The sequence below is a fragment of the Alligator mississippiensis genome, chromosome 8 (assembly GCF_030867095.1).
Source record: "Alligator mississippiensis isolate rAllMis1 chromosome 8, rAllMis1, whole genome shotgun sequence".
NCBI lineage: Eukaryota > Metazoa > Chordata > Crocodylia > Alligatoridae > Alligator > Alligator mississippiensis.
Window position 1 is genome coordinate 39904076 of NC_081831.1, and position 18886 is coordinate 39922961.

Genomic DNA, 18886 nt, shown 5'->3' on the forward strand with positions numbered 1-18886 from the left:
GCTTCCCGGCTGCAGCCGGCTCTGGCTCTGTGAAGCTGCTGCCAGCCAGGATCCCGGGCTGCTCCCAGCAGTTAGCTGGGATGCTGCAAGCCCTGCTGGGAGCAGCCCAGGCTCCAGCAGCTACCTAGAGCTGGGGTAGCTGCTGACAGCCACAGAGCCTGGGCTGGGGGGCAGGGGCACAAGCAGGGCATCTTGCCATGTACCCCTTGCCCTCATTTTGTTTTTCTGCCATTCCGGCACCTTCCAAGGTAGGCACTATGGTATTTTTCGGCACTCAAGCCAAAAAACATTGCCTACCCCTGGTCTGAGGAATAATACATGCAATCCTATTAAGCCTCTACTCTATGTTTGGCCATTTAGATGAGAAGTGAAGAAATACTATGCCCTATACAATTAATTGGATACAAGAGAGCTTATGAAAACAATTTGAAAAACTTCTTTAGATGCTAAGAATACTTTGGCTTATTACATTAGTAGGATCAAAGCAAGTAATGTTCACTTCCTTTTATGAGAGCAATGATAGAAAAGGACACTGGTAAAATGAATCATTTGGCTGATGTGGAATCAAGATATTGTACTACCTTGGGAAGAAATCCAGACCCAGCTTTATTCCTGTGAAAGATGAATGGTAGGTCTGTTGTGAGGGCAAGTAGTTCAAGTCCTCGTCTGGCTGATGGCATGACTATTCTAAAAATACTCAGCAGAAAGATAAAACAAAAAAAGTAGGCTCAAAAAAAAGTATCACAAACTGCATTAAGGCCAAACTGATATCTAATGATGGAGCCAAGTCCTTTACTAATGGATATATATTAACTTGTCCCCTCATAAACATTTTTGACTGTAAAAAGGGCAACGATTAAAGATTTGTGAGCATGTGATATGCTGCTACGAATACTTCTAGAAGATATAGAAAGATCTGAAAGCCTTAGCCACTGAAGAATATATCAGATTAACATCAATGTATCCAAGTTTCTTACTTATCCAAGTCACACATGTAAACCACTAAGATCATTGTATCTTCTTACTCTTTTCCACCATGTGTCAGAACTTGCTGAACTTCTAGAAGGTACAATGTTTAAAATGCCTATACCCCATGAGAAGTACTAAAAGCAGATCTCAGGTGACAACAAGGCGGCAGAATTCAAGACAGTAGGTCAAGTAACAATGGGAAATCTTTGCACATTCCATTAGATACATGCAAAAGACCTACTCATCAGTCTTTGACACACTAAAGGGGTTATCACACTCATCGTCATGGCTGAATCCTGTCTTTATCACCCTTGGTATGAGGCAGTGCAGGGTATCACCTAAGACACTAACTCAGGGACAGGCAATTATTTCAGCTGGAGGGCCACTTCACAAATTTTAGTGAGCTGTCAAGGGCCGCATGGGTAGCCCCGCCCCCTGGTCACCATCTTGTGGCCAGAAGTCCCACCCCCTAATCACTACTCTTGGCCACCAGAAGTCCCTCCCTTTGCCCCCAGAAGTACTACTTTTGGGAGAGGGTAGTATGGCCTTGGAACTGGAAGTTACACTCTGTCACATGGTCTATGTCAGGGCTAGGCAACGTTTTTTGGCCGGAGTGCCGAAAAAACCACAATGTCTACCTCATAAAGGTGCTGGAGTGCCGGCATGGCAAAAAACCCAAAACTGAGGCAGGGGGTATATGGCAGGATGCACTACATTATTAATATAGTTAATAAATCATAAACATTTCTTTTTATGGTAAATGCCAGGTTTTCTAAAAAATTCTAAGCCTGGTAACAATAAATAAAACTTCAGAGAGAGACACAGAGAGAGAGAGGCTCACGGGGAGAAGCAGGCACAGGGGGAGGCACCGCAGGTAGGCTGGCCTAGCCAGCCCATTGGGAAGGTGGCAGCTGGAGGAGAGGAGCGGCTGTGAGGGCTGCCTCAGAGCTCCACAGATTCGGGCCACAGCTGGGCCCCCAGCAGCACCTAAAGTGGAGCCTGGCCTGGCCCGCACAGCTCCATGGGATGAGGTGAAACCACCCTGTCCACGAGGATGCTGCCTGGCAGAGGCAGGACGTTGGGCTTGGGGGGCTCCCAGCTCAGCCTCTGTGCACACTGGCACAGCACAAGTGGGCCGGAGTCCCTCGGGCTGCGGCAGGAGCTCCTGGGGCTCTGAGAACAGCTGCACAAAGATGTGCGTTTACCTACACTGGCCTGGCCTGGCCGGTCCCAAGCAGCCCATGGCTCAGCCACCACTTCTCCTCGCAGTTGCCAACTCGGCTGGGCCTGTCACATTCTGAGCAGCATGCAGGGAAGCCGTGGCTGGGCCGGCTTTGCTGCGTGCTGCTTGGGATGAGATGGGATGGGATGGGCCTGGCAGGGTCAGCACCAGCGAGAAGCAGCAGCAGCTGAGCTGCGTGCCACTTCCTTGCATGCTGCTCAGTACAGGCTCAGCCACAGCTTTGCCTCTCTAGTGCCAACCTGTCCCGAATTGTGCAGGGAAGCAGCACGTGGCTCAGCCACTGCTTCTCCTCGCCGGTGCTGACCCGGCTGGGCCTGTCCCGTCCCAAGTGGCACACAGCAAAGCTGGCCCAGCCGCTGCTTCATCACATGCTGCTCGGGATGAGGTGGACCTGGCTGGGTTGGCACCAGTGAGAAGCAGCTGAGCGGCGCATGCTCCACTCCCTGGGGCCGCCGCTGCTTTCCGTGGCCCCCGTAGCAGCTTCCCTCTGCCCCACCCCTTGCTTCCAGCTTGACCCCAGAAGGACCATGGGGCTCTTGGGCACTGGGCTGTTCCAGCAGTCCGTCTCAAAAGTTGACACCAATGGAGTCTGTAAGCTTTTCAGTCTGATGTGATGATAGGGGAAACCTAATTGGCAGCCACTGTGGAACCAGACTGGGAGGAGTCAGAAGGACCACTAAACAGAAACCACCTGCCTTGCCATTCTTAGAGTAGAAACTAGTGCTTTTTTCTCAGATCAGATCCTTTAGTGATATCAGAACTGAGAGACTGCAGTCAAAATTTCTTAAAGCAACAAGGCTTGTGGCCTGTTCTGACACTGCTTGGACTTTAAACAGGATATTCTCGCAAGGAGAACCCCAGGCACCCCAAAAACTACATCTCTTAAGGGCATCCAACACCAGAAAGATTAGTGGACACTAGACAAGACATGCTTTTAGAAGGCAGGTCTCTTCACCCTCAGCTCTAGCACAGAACCAGGAACTGGAACCAAAGAGCTCTCTAAAAGCTATACAAAAAAGATTTTTTTTCTAAACTAACAACTGATCTATTCTGAGCCTAAGTACCACCAAAACAACATAAGGCACTACAAACAAAGGACCCAGATGCAGGGATAGTCGCATCTGGCAGATGCTACCCTAAGTAGTGCTATAAGCTCCACATGCTAGGTGCCTTGATACCTCTGTATTATCATTGTGACCACTGTTGCGTCTGGTATCGAACGACTTGAATGGTTTTCCCTCCTAAAGGGGGGAAAAGCAGAGAAGGGTTCTTGGATATTTATGCACTTCAAAGTCTATTTCTAGCCCTTACTGAGTTGCTTATGTTTATTTTCTGCTGATGTGCAGGTCCCGTTGAAGGATTCCTAGTTATAGTCTACCATTTTCCCCTCAACATTAGTTTCCTTACTAGCTGCTTGTTTGACTAATAGTTTTCCACACTAATCTGACCAAAGACTGTGAATTCCCCAAAATGGGAATATATTGAAGAGAAGAAAGCTAGTTTCTACCTAAGAAATGTGCCAAGAAGTCTGCTGTAAAAATGGTTCTCATCCTCAACTGGAGGCACATCAGCTCTCATAGCGCACTAATATTGGAGACAAGCAGCACACATGTGAGCAACTACTTGCTGCAGGACAGTCTTACTGTCATAAGTGATTGCCTGGTCTTTCTGTGGTGCACTTGAAATGGAAGTTCTAGGAACCAACTTACATAATATTTTCAGCACCATTTTGGGCTGTGCCAATTTCTACATGGAAGAACAAGTAGGATTATTCCCGAAAGTCACAAAGTGATGAACCTGCACCTTCACAAAATGTTTCTATGCCACTCACCCCAATATTTCCCACAGAGCAGAAAAAGGAAGTTGTTGATTAACAGGGGTGCACCAATAAAAATTTTATTGGCTGATACTGATAGCTGATTATTAACCAACCATATTGGCCGATGCCAAACTGATAACTGATATTTAGTAATAATGAAAAGCATTGTAAGCTACTGACATAAATAACCTTTTTTAAAAATACAGCATGCTCCAGCAGCCTCCTTTGTCTTGTGTATCAGCATCCCTGCACTTAAAAATGTTGGTGGGGGTGCTTAAACTAAAGTTCATTTTTAAGCACGGAGATGCTGATACACGAGATGCAGGGACATTTTAATTACAGCAGCTATCAGAGCTGTTCTAATTAAAGCACCACCTGCCCCCACCGCTGGACCTCATGTAAAAGTGCCTGTGCCAGTTGCACCAGGTGGGGCTGGTCTAGGAGTGCCTGCAATTAGCTGTGTGGAACCCTTCAGCCCCTGCTCTTCCCCATGATGCCCTCGAACCCCAGCCTGTAATCCAGATCAAGAGGAAAGTAGACAAGTGGTGATGAAAAGGAGGCAGCAGAAGGCTTAGGAAGCATCTCTAACATGTGCCATCAAAACCCCTGGTCTCCCAAATGTTATGATAGGAGATGAGGTAGGAGGGACCAGAATGTCAGTTTCTTTGTACGCTCACACAATGCAGAGTTGGAAAGGGCAGGTGCTAAAAGGAAGAATGGACCTACTACAGCATGTCTGCAGGACTGGAACTGATGGAAGCAGAGCTTGGAACAGGATAGGCAGCCACCAAGGGAATACCCTTGGGACCTTCAATGAATGGAGGGTCTCAATCTGTTTTAGAACTGTTAAGCGCTCTCAAAACGGAGGTAATCCACAGAGGTTCAGACTTTTTTTTTTTTTTTTTTTTTTTTTTTTAGGAACCTAGAGCCAACTAGCCCCAACACCCTTCACAAAATTATAATAGTAGCTATGGAGGGTAAATACTATGTCCACTGTATTCAAGGCAGCTTTGCACACACGTCTCCTTTCTGATATGAATAAGGGGAAAACAGCCTCTGGAACCTTACAAGTGAACACAGCTGCAAAGCTGACTAGACAATCATACAATTCAGAACTGACAGTTCACAATTTGAACAATAAACTTGCTGAGGAGTAGGACCTTTGTGCCAAAGTTCAGGCATCTGGGATTCATCTCAGTTCCAACCACAAGCAAGGAAGGTGCTGGGTGTGAATAAAAGCCAAGTTCCTTTCAAAAGAACTCTGTTCATCTTACCAATGAGCTTGTCAACTGACATGGACAAGGTAAGGGAGATCTAGGGCAGTGGTTCTCAACCTTTTTTGTACCAGGACTGATTTGTAAACATCAATGGCCAGTCTTGACCCAGTGCCCCTCACTCCCAAACTGCTGCCCCCCCCGCCTCTAGGCCCCAGCCCTGCAGTGTGTGGGGAAAGGGGTGGGTGTGTATGGAACATGGGAGGCTCCCAAGCAGCACAAAGCAGCCCCTTGTAGGTTGGAACTCTGACAACCTGCAAAGGAAAAGCCATGGTTTCCCATGTTTTTCTCCTTTAAAGGAGAATCCATTTTTAAAGTTTGTTTGTGACTCTTTCATACATACTTGCAACCCACTTTTGGGTCATGACTGGGAATCCGGGTTTTCCGTTTCCCATGGAAAAACAGAGAAAACCACGGATTCTGTTTTAAATCGGAGAAAACGTGGATTTCCCTTTTTAGCAGAGAAATCCGTGGATTTTCTGCTTTTGCAAAGAGCTCTTACAGGCTGGCAGAGCTCCAGCCTGCAAGAACTGATTGCAGAAAGGGCAGGAAACTCCCAGCTCTACCTGAAGGAGGAGAGAGAGGGGGAAGGGCAGGGCCTGAGCCTCTGAGTCAGCCAAGGCTGGGCTCAGGCTCAGCCTCGCCCTTCGCCCCTGGATCCTAGAGGAAAGTGGGGCTTGGAGACTGTGGGGCAGGGCTGGGGAAGATGGTTGGGAACTGAGGGAGTGGGGGGTGCTGCCAGCACCTAGCAGCACACCACAGCCAGGGGATAAGGGCAGGGGTGCCCCTCTGCAGGAGGCTTTGCAGGCAAGCAATGTGGGGCATGACGTGGTGGTGCCCGCCATGTGCAAGCTGCACATGCCGCCTGGCTGGCTGGTCGGGGGAGGGTCGTATGCAGCCAGCTGCACAACTCCATGGACGGCTCTGCCAGCAGTGACAGCTGCTGCATACACAGCTTCCCCGCACCACCGCTGCTGCTGCGGAGCCATGCCTGGAGCCGTGCAGCTGGCTGCAGGGCAGCAGCAGCGTGATGGCAGCCAGGCAGTACGCAGCCATCCCAACCATCCTGTGCTGCGCAGTGGTCAAGGCCGCCACCACACTGACACTGCCGTCCTGCGGCCGGCTGCACAGCTCTGAGCATGGCTCTGCGACGGTGTGGGGAGGTTGCATATGCAGCAGCCACTGCTGCTTACCTGTGGGGCCATGCCAGCAATGCCAGCTGCTGCATACAAAATCTCCCACAGGCCACCGCTGCTGCAGCGGAGCTGTGCGGCCGGCTGCAGGGCGACAGCGTGGTGGCAGCGCAAGATGGTGGTGGGGATGTCTGTGTACTGCCTAGCTGCCACCACACTGCCACCCTGCAGCCAGCCGCACAGCTCTGGGCATGGCTCTGTGGCAGCATGGAGAGATTGTGTATGCAGCAGCTGTCACCACTGGCACAGCCCCACAGGTAAGTGGCAGCAGCCACCGCATGCGAGCCCCCCCTGCCCCTGCAGGCCCCATCCCTTGCCGCCGCTGCAGAGCCAGCCATGGAGCTGTGCAGCCAGTTGTGTACGAACCTCCCCCTGCCCCAGGCAGCCAGCCGGGCAGCATGTATGCAGCCCGCACATAGTGGACACCACCACACCGTGCCCCACATCGCTTGCCCGCAAAGCCCCCCCCACAGAGGGGCACTCCTGCCCTCACCCCCTGACCCTGCTCCTGGCCATGCTGTGCTGCCTAGGGCTGGCAGCACCCCCCCCACTCCCTCAGTCCCCAAACATCTTCTCCAGCCCTGCCCCACAGCCCCCAAGCCCTACTTACCTCTACAATCTAGGGGTGAAGGGCATGGCTCCACGGTAGCAGCACTTGCCCGCAAAGCCCCCCCCAGCCAACATGGAGCCGCCGCCACCACCCTGCACCACCGCAGACCCGTGCAGCCAGTTGCAGGGCATAAGTAGCCACTGCATGCAAGCCCCCCTTTCCACTCCCCAGCTGGGCGGCACGTATGTGGCCCACACACGGTGGTTGCCACCACACTGCCGCTGCTGTGCCCTGCACCACTTGCCCACAAAGCTGTGCAGGTGGCCATGGGATGGCAGCACAGGGAGCAGTGGCAGAGTTGCAGTGGAGGCCTCCGTGTGCGAACCCCGTCAGGCCAGCTGGCACGTGTGCAGCCCACAGAGTGGCACCCCTGCCCTCACCCCCTGGCCCTGCTCCTGGAAGTGGGCACAGGGGCACGCTCCCCCACTTCTTGATCTACATTCCCAGCACCTTTCCTTTCCCCTCCCTGCCCCACCCCTTCCCCCCTACACACTTACCTGCTGGGGTGGGTGTCAGTGTCCGTGTGCACCTCTGCATCTGCAGGCCTGTGCCTGTGGGTCTGTTGTGAGGGGCATCAGGAGGGCTGTTGAGGCTGGGGGGGGGGGGGGGGGGGGGGGGGGAGGGGGAGAGAGGGGCTTTTAATTTTTATCACAGGTTTTGGATTTTTTAAATCGGATAATTTGCAATTTTTAATCAGAAAAAACCAAGATCCCTGGTCATGACTCACAAGTTGAGAAACACTGGTCTAGAGCAGCGTTTCTCAACTCGAGGGTTGTGACCCAAAAGTGGGTCACAAGAATATATGAACGGGTCATGAACAAACTTTAAATGGATCAACAAACTTTAAGAATGGATTCTCCCTTAAAGAAGAAAAATGTGGGAAACCACAGCTTTCCCCTTGTAGGCTGGCAGAATTCCAGCTTGCAAGGAGCTGCTTGGGGCCCCCTATGTCTGTCTCGTCGTCATCCCCCCCACCCCATATACATTGGGGGGCCGAGGCCAGGAGATGGAGGTAGTGGGTTGGGAGTGAGAGGCACTGGGTTGGGAGAGGTCATTGCTGTTTACAAATGGGTCCTGGTACAAAAAAGGTTGAGAACCACTGTTCTAAAAGACATGGGCCGACAGTAGGATAGTCTTAAGATATGAGTGCCATATTCAAAGCATCTGATTGATGCAAAGTATCTGCCAATGAATACATATACAGATGTCTCCACAATTTCCTCTGAGTGAGGTTGAAGTCCCCTGTCATGCATCTGAGATGAAGGAAGCCTCTGGGTTCCTCTGACAAAGGGAGAGATGGAGATGCACCACCTAGGGAAGCTGATAACAATCATGTCCTGTCATCACGGGGAAGAGAACAGATGGACAGATGGCGACAACGACAAGTATGCCAGGGTAATAGGGAACCTCATGGAATGGGAAGCGGGAAGAATCAATGTGCACTTTGAGAGAGAACATGACCCTGAACTAGTGATGCACCAATAAAGATTTTTGGGGCTGATACTGATGGCCAATTATTACTAGCCATATTGGCTGATACCGATCCAATCACCGACACACAGCCTGGGAGCTTGGGGAACAGCATCCAGCCAGTAAGTCTGTGGGGGGGAAGGGGAGCAGATCGAGCCCCCCCACACTAGCAAGGGAGGGAGTGGGGCTGGGGCTGAACATCCGGAGCAGGGCAGGATGCAGGACAGTGCTGCAGTTCATCTGGGAGGTGCGGGGTCAGCTCCCGCCACTGCACACACCCCAAGGGAGACATGGGGAGCATGTGCCCCCTGAATCTGTGAGCAGGTGGGAGGGCAGGCTGCCCACTGCAGGCTCAGGGCAAGTGGGGGCACTGGGGGGGCTACAGCCACCCCAAAATTCACTGTAGCTCCCACTCCCCCCCCAGTGCTACCACCACTTGCTCCAAGTGCAACCTGGGCCCAGCCCCACCTCAGCCAGGAAGAAGCCAGTGCAGCCTCAGGCCCCGAGTGTGCAGCAGGCAGCCTGCCCTCACCCCACACAGATCCAGCGGGGCAAGCACACCCAATGCCTCCTCCAGGGTACACAGTGGCAGAAGCACCCCCCCGGACAAGCTGTGGCTCCATCCCATGCTCTGCTTTGGCTGGGCAGCACCTGCCCCTGACCTGCTCCCTCCCTTACTGCCGGGGCCTCCATCTGCCCCTCCCCACACTCCTTCCTCCCCACAGACTTACCAGCCAGACGCTGCTCTCCACAGTGCCAGGCTATATTCATGCTGTGGCTGCACATATGCACATGGCATTTATTGGCGACATTATCAGCCAGATCAGCCAAAAAAAGCCGATTGCCAATAATGTCAATTTTCCTTTTATTGGTACCAATATGCTATGGACTGATAATATCAGTGCACCTCTACCCTGAACAAACCAAATACTGAGTTGGTTCTGTCAGCACATGCAGTCTACAAGCACAAAGGGGCCAAGGAGTTAAAAGAGCTGGTTCTGAAATGCACTGGGCAGATATTGGGACCATGGTGTTGGGTGTAATTGTTTCCATAAGGACTGTGACATCAAAGCCCTAGACAACTGGAATAGCAGGATCAGAATAGTGTCACCCTTAGTGCTAGAATGAGAAGCAAAGAATGCCACATTAAAAGACAGCACCAAGAGACCAGGAGAAAAGACAGGGGGTGTTGCCAACAAAGTCAATGGGACATTCTAAGTGTCTGAACATCCAACCAACAGACAATTCAGAGATAACAGTACTAAGGTAAGCACACCCATGGTCAAAACATGCTCCACATAGATCCATCTGTGTGAACAATGAACTCTGTGTCATAATGCGAGGAGCTGAAGATTATGATGCCAATTTAGAGAACCCTGCCCACATCTTAGCTTGGGAGTTCTCCTGGGATACTGAGTTTGGTCAGCAGTCACCAACAGACATGAGATCTGACATGCTTTGTAAGAATCCAAGGATATTCTCTAGGGGTACACATTCTCTGGGACAGAGGGGCATTCAGTCCTGGAACTGTGAGCCTCTGCCACATCCTCATATGACCAGGAGGTCTAAGACCTTGTACAGACAGTAAGTACCCTGCCCCAAGAATGAGTCTGCAAATTGACAGAGCTGAAGGAAACCAAGGAACAGGGACATGCATTCTATTCATGAGTGCACAGAGAGATGCTGGGGGGAGAGGCTGGAACAAGTACTGTGGAAGACTGTGGGGAAAAAAAAGTCTCCAATCAAAAGGCTCAGGGCCTAAGCTCATCCAAATGGGAGAATGTGCGTGTGGAAAACTATTTAAAGAAGAGGCATCCTTTCTGGAGACACTGTGTTGGAAACAAGAACAGAGGGATATCTTAAGTTTGCTTTCTCCTGGAATTCTGAAGTGAATCCTTTTATTTCTCTGCATCCTAAGGAGTGTTCATAGAAGAGAACAATATCTTTCCCTGTGTTCATGGGACTCAGAGAGGACATAAGCAGGCAACAGAGATTTCATATATGGTCAAGTGCTGGGGAGTGCAGTAGTTCAGCTACAAAGCAGTGATTTTTTCGTCAACCTCTAAACATCCAATGTAGTAATAGAGCAGGAGGTCCTAAGGACTGCACGAGGTCTACAAAGTAAAGACAGAAAGAGCAGCTTTCCTGCTGCCAGGAAGACAAGAAAACATTTAGAACCTGAGTTTACAGGTGCACCAGGAAAAGAACTGTAAAAAGTTAAGGCTGGTGGAAGTGCTGTGACTTGGAAAATGGAGGAGATGATCTTAAAAAATGTAAGAGTACATAGGGAGGAGGAAGAGGGGACAGGCAGATGACTTGAACTAAGTGAAATACAACATCCATCAAATGCATACTAAATACTTAGGGCGAGGAGATTCATTCCCTTTTTGGCTTTTCACAGCCTGACAAGAAAAAAGGAGGTGTGTTACCTAACCCCCATAAACAAAAAAATTCCTGGGAAGAAAGGATAAAGAGCAATTGACAAACTCCATGGAAAGGAGATATAATGGAAGAGGCCAAAGGTAAGGTAAACAAGTGGGAGAGAAGCAGAGAATGTTTTCAGGATACAAAATGCAAGTTAGAAAAAACCCTACATATGTCAAAAAGACAAGCGAGAGAATTCAGGCATAAAGTGACAAATAAAAACCTAAATTTACTAAAGCTTATTTTAGCCCCGCTTTGTTTGCTTTAGAAAAGTACTACTATTAATTTATAATCATGCTGATGGAAAAAACAAGACATTAAATAGACCCAACAGAATGTGAACTTGCTGCCTTTCAAATATACCTGGTCCATGCAGATACGCAGTTTTAACACCAGCCAAATGAATTCAAAAGGATAATTTTGGCCATAGAAGGGAACCCACATTTTTTTCCATTAGCAAAAATACCATGGAAGTTGAAACTGAACTCTAAGTACAGTAGCCACAGCACTGGAAGTATAATCCTGACAGGGACCCAGGTCATAGAAAATGCATGAGAATGAGAATAATTTCAATTCTACATAGAAACGACTTCTGTTTAAGAAACACTTATGGCTTGACCCAGCTTAACAGCCAGCTGTAGGACTTCTCTAGTAGGCCAGGTTTGGGAATCTACAATGGGAGTGCAGTTAGGTGTATACAAGGACAAAATATGGCACTTGGTAATTTTGGGGCCTCTGAGCCAGCTAAGCCAGCAACAGGAGGGGCTTGTCTTCTCATCCAGCTCAGTCACTGCTACCTCTATTTACACACATGCATATAGGCAAAGAAAGCCTACTCAGACCTGGCAAGTGGCTCCCATTACCCACCCACCCTTGATTTGGCAATTTATGAACTGGCCTCCAAGGATTCCTTCCTCTTCACCAGAAGGAGAGACAAGATGTTCAGGGCCTGGAGCAGAGCAGAAAAAAAAACCAGGGAAACTTCAGGACCATCTCAGCTTATGCAAATACCAAAGAACAGAGGCCATTTCAGTGGCAACATTTCAGAACTTATTTTAAAAGGAACTCAGCAGAAATCTAGGACATTCCCAATTCTGATCTTCCCCAATACATCCCCCACAAGACTGCACATGGGTTTGCACTCTCTATCACCATAGCTGCAGTTAAGCACTTGGCTTCAAATACTGGCTGTTTTCGGGGAAGGTCATGGGGGGGTTGGGGAAAGAAACACCAGACGGGACACAAGTCCCCTGATCTTTAGCTCTTGTTTTTAGTAGAGAGAGAGAGGCATGTCCTTAACATGTATTAGCTAACCTAAAGCAATGAATGAGATAAAATCTTAGCAAATGCAAGGCAGGGCAGGTCACTAATTTTATGCAAATTACCAGGGTGAACTAAACACAAAATTTTACCTGAAGTCTGTTGGGTCCATTCTTTCACAATGCCAACAAGACTCTTGCGTCCCCCTAGGCTTGGCCTCCCCCTGTAATCACAGGGATTGCCAAACTGAAGTCCATTTAAATTTGTATCCCAGCTCTGAAACCAGTTCTAGATGCTCCAAAGAAAGGTATAAAGACATTTTATATAAACTGCCCCCAAGAGAAGCTGTTTCTCCTCCCCACCATGAGTGGTTTTGGCTTACACTCTGAAGTGGGAGAGTTTATAATCCATACACGTTTTAACTCAATACTCACTCTCAACTTGTGGCTATCCATACCCCTTGATCCTGCCCAGTTCTTGGCCTTAACAGTATCTTGGGACTACAAATACCACAGCTTAATCATACAAGGAGTAACAACAACCCCCACCCCCAATATCCTTAACAGCTTTACAATGATGGCTCATCTACTACTATCCTTCTAGCTCTATATTATGGGAGGATAAATATAAATACCCAATTACTTTTCTTACCCTATTCATAAGTCTGTATCTCATTTGCCTTTGGTTTTCTCTTTTCCATCTTCAATTCCTCTTTGAACTGAAGTCTTCTACATGACATTAAGCACTCTTGTCGTTTAGCCCTGGACCCCTATTTCTGGGCAGGTTACAATGTCATTCTATAAATTAATATTATTTTTCTACCCAGTGTTAAATTCACTTTTTGATCATCACATGGCAAACAATATTTCACGGAGTACTCAGCAATGATAGCCAGACTGCTGCCCAGCAAGCTACAGTTAAGGCTCACAGTGCTTTACCATCATTTCACCGAGCACCTCAAGGGGACCCAAAAACCACTTTCCAGGGTTACCCAGTATAGAGAGCTAAGGTCTTGAGAAAGAAACAACAAAAAACCCATGTCTCTGAAAGTGGCAGTGAGTGTCCCCAAGTCATCTTAGCAGAGACTCAAGTCACTGGCACTTGGAATTTAGTCTGGCTTTGTTAAAAAAAATTGATCATACAAACAAAGCTCAACAACAACATTTCTCACTTTCAGCATGGGCAGGGGGGTATTTTGCTGAACTGCTTTTACAGTGATCCCTGACCCTTCTTCAGGGAAAGAAGAAGGAAGCTTATTATGAGATACAGAACCAGCAGTGACTGATCAAATACCAGAATGCTTGCAATCAGAGAAATACTGAAGGGTTCCAACTCTGCTCAGGGATGGCCTGCAAGACATGTCAATAAGTCACTGCTGGCTCAGAAGGAGCAGTCAGGTACTTCCCATTCCAGGCATTCCAAAGTCTTGTTCGCCTCCAAAAGAAGGTGTAATTATGCATATAATTAAACTGAGTGACATGAGCATTCACAACACACTTCCTCATTAGCATGAAAAGCTCTACGAAAGATGCTTCTACCCCTCAGGAGGCACAAATTCTTACGGAAGATCTCTTGTACGGGCAGTTGGTCCAATGAGAGATACAAACCACAAGAAGTCTTGCCTCGTGCATATTTCCTGGACTGTGGGTAACAACATTACCTCAACACTAGCACCCCATGACATCCAGCCCTCTCTTCTAGCAAGTGGACTTTCCTTCTCCAGCCATGGCCCTGAGGGAAAAACCATTAACTACTGAATAAATAAAATAGCAACCCAACATCTCTTAAAATGAACACAAGAAAGGACACCACACTACAAGGTGCACAGATTAAGACAACACATGTCCTGTGCTTTGCCCCCACACAAACAAGGGGTGTCAGGGAAGGCAGGCTATCAAGACATCAGTTACACTAATAACCAATCTTTCTGTTTACTACCCAACCCATTATTTGATATTGAGCAAAAATAGGTTTCAGGTTTTTTTGGCCTGAAATGGGGAAAAAAAAAAAATAAAAAAAAAAAAAAATGGTTTAGAGCAAAATTAAATGTTTCTTTCAACCAAGATGAAGCAATTTGCTTTGGGGGTTTAACTCCATTCTTGGAAATTTAAATTAAAAATAAATCTGAATCAAAGAACTTGAAGCATTTCACCTTCTCTAAAATCTCTTAGTTTTCTGGTTGTAACTATTTGTCTATTCAACCAAAATTTACAAACCATTAAGGTCCCCTTAAAAAAAAAAAAAAAAAATCACCTATGTTTAATCAAAAATTGAGCTAGATTCCTTCCATGAGCAAGAATGGAAGCAGCCCTCCTCCGCCCCTCTGAGAGGCTTTCCCTACCCTAACAGAGAAGCGGGGTGGGCCTCCAATATTTCCTGTCACTGACTTGCTCTGTAGATGTAGCAAGTATATCTTATGCTTCCAGCCCTACAGGTTCCACTTATGCCGAGTCTTGCAAACTTGGTTTACTCCACCTCACTCATCATCACCAGTAATAGTGACTGCCGGCAGAGGGCAGCTGGCAAGACTGATGAAATAGAGTTTTGCTCTTTCATTCCCGGACTTGCTCTGCTGGAACAAGGGTAGCCATCTACCATAGTAAGCATGTGCCCAGAAATACCTCTTTATACCCATGAATTCCAGTTGCAAGGCAGGAAGCTTTATTCTCATTTTACAGGTGGGGAATTGAAAGAGAGAGAGACGTGATGATTCCTGCACAGTGACTGGAACTAAACAACAGAGCTAATATTAAGAAAATCAACTTCCCTATTTCATGCTTCCATTACACTCCTCTCTAGAACGAGTTCCAAAGGAACAGAGGAACTATACCTGAGCCTGACTATGGCCTAACACTAGCCCCTCTATTACTACTGCTTAGGTAGGACACATCTCTATAGGATATTCCAGAAAGTCCATTTGATACTTGAAAGGGTTTCTGTCATACCCCTGTAAGTAGAGGAACAAGTCCAGGTCAGATTGTGACTTAGGGATTGAGCCAAATTTCCTAGCTGGAGTGAGACATCTAATACACTAGTAAACAGACAAGCCCTGAACAGATTACCAGAAGGACACACTTATTTGCCAAACACAGTACAGCATTCAAAGTCTCCCACTTCTCTTTAGTGTCTGCCTTGGTTCTGGATCTCAGAGACATTTATACAACCTGTCATATTACCCAGGGAATCATTCAGGACAGTCAATGCAAGTGCCCTTGGGGAAGCAAGGTAAAACTCAGCAGAGTCTGTGCCCCTAAGGAATCAGCTGTAAACAAATACCAAGGAATGTGCAAAATTGTAATCATCTGGAGACAGCGTATAGGCCATTCACAAAAGAAACTCTTTTCTCTTAAGTCTCCACCCCCAGATACAAACCATGTGACAACACGAATGGAGTAAAGGTTAGTCATTAACTGAAGGTCTGGTCTGCGCCTTCCATACTGATTCCATTTCAAGTTGACCAATTCCCACCCCCCTCAAACACAACAATAAAAATGACAGTCAATTTATGTGAGACTGAAATATAACTGGAACAATAAGTTGACTGTGATTTTTATTGTTTTTTGGAGGAAGGAAAAAAACATTGACTTAATCAGAACTATACAGTCCGATTATACAGAACAGGCAATTCAACTGAGGACTTGCAAGGGCCAAGCAAAGGACTCGCAGGCTCTACTGCCAGGAAGCACAGTAGCAAAAACTCTTCTGTCAACTTATACCATGTCTCCTCTAGGGGCTCTGCCAATATGGCTATGCCAGCACAGCTGAAGTGGCAGGAGCTCCATAATGCAATAGGCCCCAAGTATATTCAAGGAGCCTTACTACCATCACCAATTACGTTCAAGACACTCCTGAAGCAAGCGGTTGCTTATGAAAGCTTATGCATCTCTGATTTAGTCTATAAGATGCAACTCTACTCTGTCTTCTGTTCCCACATATGCCACATGAAGAGAAAGTTGCAATAACGAGGAAACAAGGTCGTCTGTACAAGTTATGCCAATGTAACCAAAGTCATTTTAAAAATAGTTGAAACAGCACAACTTGAGCCTCCGTAGAAAGATATCTTATACTAATGAGGTGCTGTAGGATGCCTACTGAAGCCAACCCCAAGACACAAAATCTCATGCCCCATCTGCTTTTCCTTTCTACCAATGTCATGCCACAGGCTGAGAATCTCTGAAGGGGGCTTTCTTAAAAGAATAAAATTAACTTGGCTCCACCAGTGCCCTAGGAGCTCAAGCACTTACAAAACTGAAGCTGGTGCACTGCACCCAACTGGTAAGAGCGTCATAGGTCAGCAGCAAATGTTTTCTTTATCCCTTAATTCAAATCCCAGCCAACATGACCCAGCAATAGTGGTCAAATTCACGCTCTCACTATCAACCTATGACAGTGACTTTAGCCCCACAGACGCCTGCACGAGCAGGGATCTCAGCCTGCTATGAACTCACTCAAAAGCAAAGAAGAGGGCACAAGTGCCAAGAATGAGGAAGAGTGTCAAGTAGAAGATGCCTTTCTGCCGGGCCATCATGATGCGACCGTCGCAACAGAAGGTGTTCCTGCCCGGCAGCTTTTCCCATTTCCGAATCACTTTCCTCCTTGCCACCATCACAGACATGGTCGCACATTCACAGGGAGGCAGGCAACCAAGCAACGTCCAGGCTCTGCTCCAAACTTGTTGGTACACACAGCATCCTCAGAGTCCAGGCATCATTTGCTAAAGAAACTGGGAAGACAAGAATGCATCAGCGTGGTCTGATAACCCCCTTGAATGTGTCAACTGAGGGAACTCTCCAAGCTGATGACAAATGGTGCTCCCTCCTTCCCACCAGCTCCGTTCCAGCTCCCCCATACACAAGACGCACAGAGGGGGAAAGCAGGCAGTCTGGGACTGCTTGCCTGCATGGGAGTATTCCTGGCACCCCACTGTTGCCCCATGCTAGTGCCTCGTTCAAGCTCAGGACTCAGGGGCCACAGCCTGCAACTCCCAGGGCAGGGCTGCACTGGCCTCAGCGTGGCTGAGGGGAAGCAAGTCACACGGGAGTGAAGCTGCTGGAGAAGGGTCACACAGGAAGCCTGTGAGTGGAGTTCCGGCCGGAGGGGCTGCCCGTGCCTCAGCCCCGCTCTCTGCCGGCCCTGGCGTGGGGTCGGGGCCCGGGCTCAGCCTCCAGAAGCCGCGACACCGGCAAGGGAAGAGCCTGCATCTCACCGCTCCCCCTCGGGAGCCAGCAGTGGAGCGCAGCAGCCCACCCGCCCCGAGTCCGGGCTCCGAGCGGCCTGGGCAGGAGGCGCGTCCCGAGCCAGGCGCCGCGCCGAGCGCGAGGAGCCGCGGGCCTTGCACAAAGGGCGGCCGGGGAGGCTCCGCTCCCGCCTCCCGCGCCCCGACCGGCCCGGGGGGCGCACAAAGGCCCCGAGCGCAGCGCGGCACGGACCAGGACCCACCCCCACGGCGGCGGCCGCACGTGCCAAGGACAATGCCCGCCGCCCCAGGCCGGGCCGGGCCGGGCCGGGCCCGCCGCACTCCAGCACACGGCGCTGCCCGGCCCCGGTCCCGACTCGCGGCGCGGCCCGACCCGGCCCGGCCCAGCCCGGCCTCTTACCTGTCGGTGCCTGCCTCTGCCCCGGGCGAGGCCGGGCGGGCCGCTCGCCGCCGCTGGGCTGCGGGTGGGAACTGGGAGCGCCCCGCCCCGCATGGCTGAGGAAGGAGGGGTAGCAGTTCCCATTGGTCCGGCCGGGACGAGGCTCCGCCCAGGAGCCTTTTGGCGCAGTCTATTGGCTAAGGGGCCTGTCACTCCCGCGCCCCAGGCTCGCAGCCGCCCAGAGGGCGGGGCCGGAGGGAGCCTACGTCCGGGGCCCGGCCCGGGTCTTCCTCCAACTGCTCTGCTCGCCCCGCCCCGCCCCGCCCCCGGTCGCAGGCTTTGCCTTAGCGGCTCTGGGTGGGGAAAGGGGGTTTCTCTCCTCTTGCTCCCCCGAAGGCTGCCCGGAGAGAGGCTGCAGCCCCCAGCCCACACGCAGCGTCATCGTTTTCTGGGGGACACGTCCTCTCCGCCCCATGGGAAGGGTCTCCCTGCCTAGAGGATGACCTGACCGCTTCCAAGGAGCCCCTGCAGGCCCAGTCCCTTCTGCCGCCTTCATGTCAGCTGGGCGCGTGTCAGAGCCCGCGCGCACGTTTGCACCCGACCCAGCCCTCGCCTGCCATGTCTAACCCCACCAGGTCAACACACGCCCAGAGGCCACAGAAGGGCAAGCAGGATCCTCATGGTGCTTGGAGCAGCGCATGCCCCTCTGCCTAAGGCTGAGGTGCTGTCCTAGTGAGCCAGGGTCAGAGTCATGCCAGGCTAGGGTACACCAGGCTCCCTGTACTCAAGATGACATGGTGACAACACTTGTCCACGACCTAGCCAAGCCCAACAGTATGGTAGATCCTGGACAAAGGGTGTAAAATGGAAGCTTAATTCAATGTTTTGAGGCACAAGCTTAATTTCTGGTTCTGGCAATGCCAGCTAATTGTACAGTTTGAGGCCTTGAACAAAGCATGGGACAGAGGGCATCTTTCTCATAAATTTAGTCAAAATGTGGCTTGGAGCAACATCCTGTAATCAAAATGTTGTGTTGTGCGGTACAACC

General features: G+C 49.7%; 1 protein-coding gene across 1 annotated transcript in view; it reads right to left on the minus strand.

Annotated features, from left to right (window-relative positions):
• Positions 1-17949, minus strand: part of ZDHHC9 (zinc finger DHHC-type palmitoyltransferase 9) — a 41851-nt gene extending 23902 nt beyond the window's left edge. Inside the window, exons 1-2 of the mRNA XM_006262220.4 lie at positions 17860-17949; positions 16711-16985 (exon numbers count right to left, since the gene is read on the minus strand). Of these exons, the coding sequence (XP_006262282.1) occupies positions 16711-16877 (167 nt within the window). The 5' untranslated portion in view covers positions 16878-16985; positions 17860-17949. The remainder of the gene's footprint in view (positions 1-16710; positions 16986-17859) is intronic.
• Positions 17950-18886: the final 937 nt, after the last annotated feature.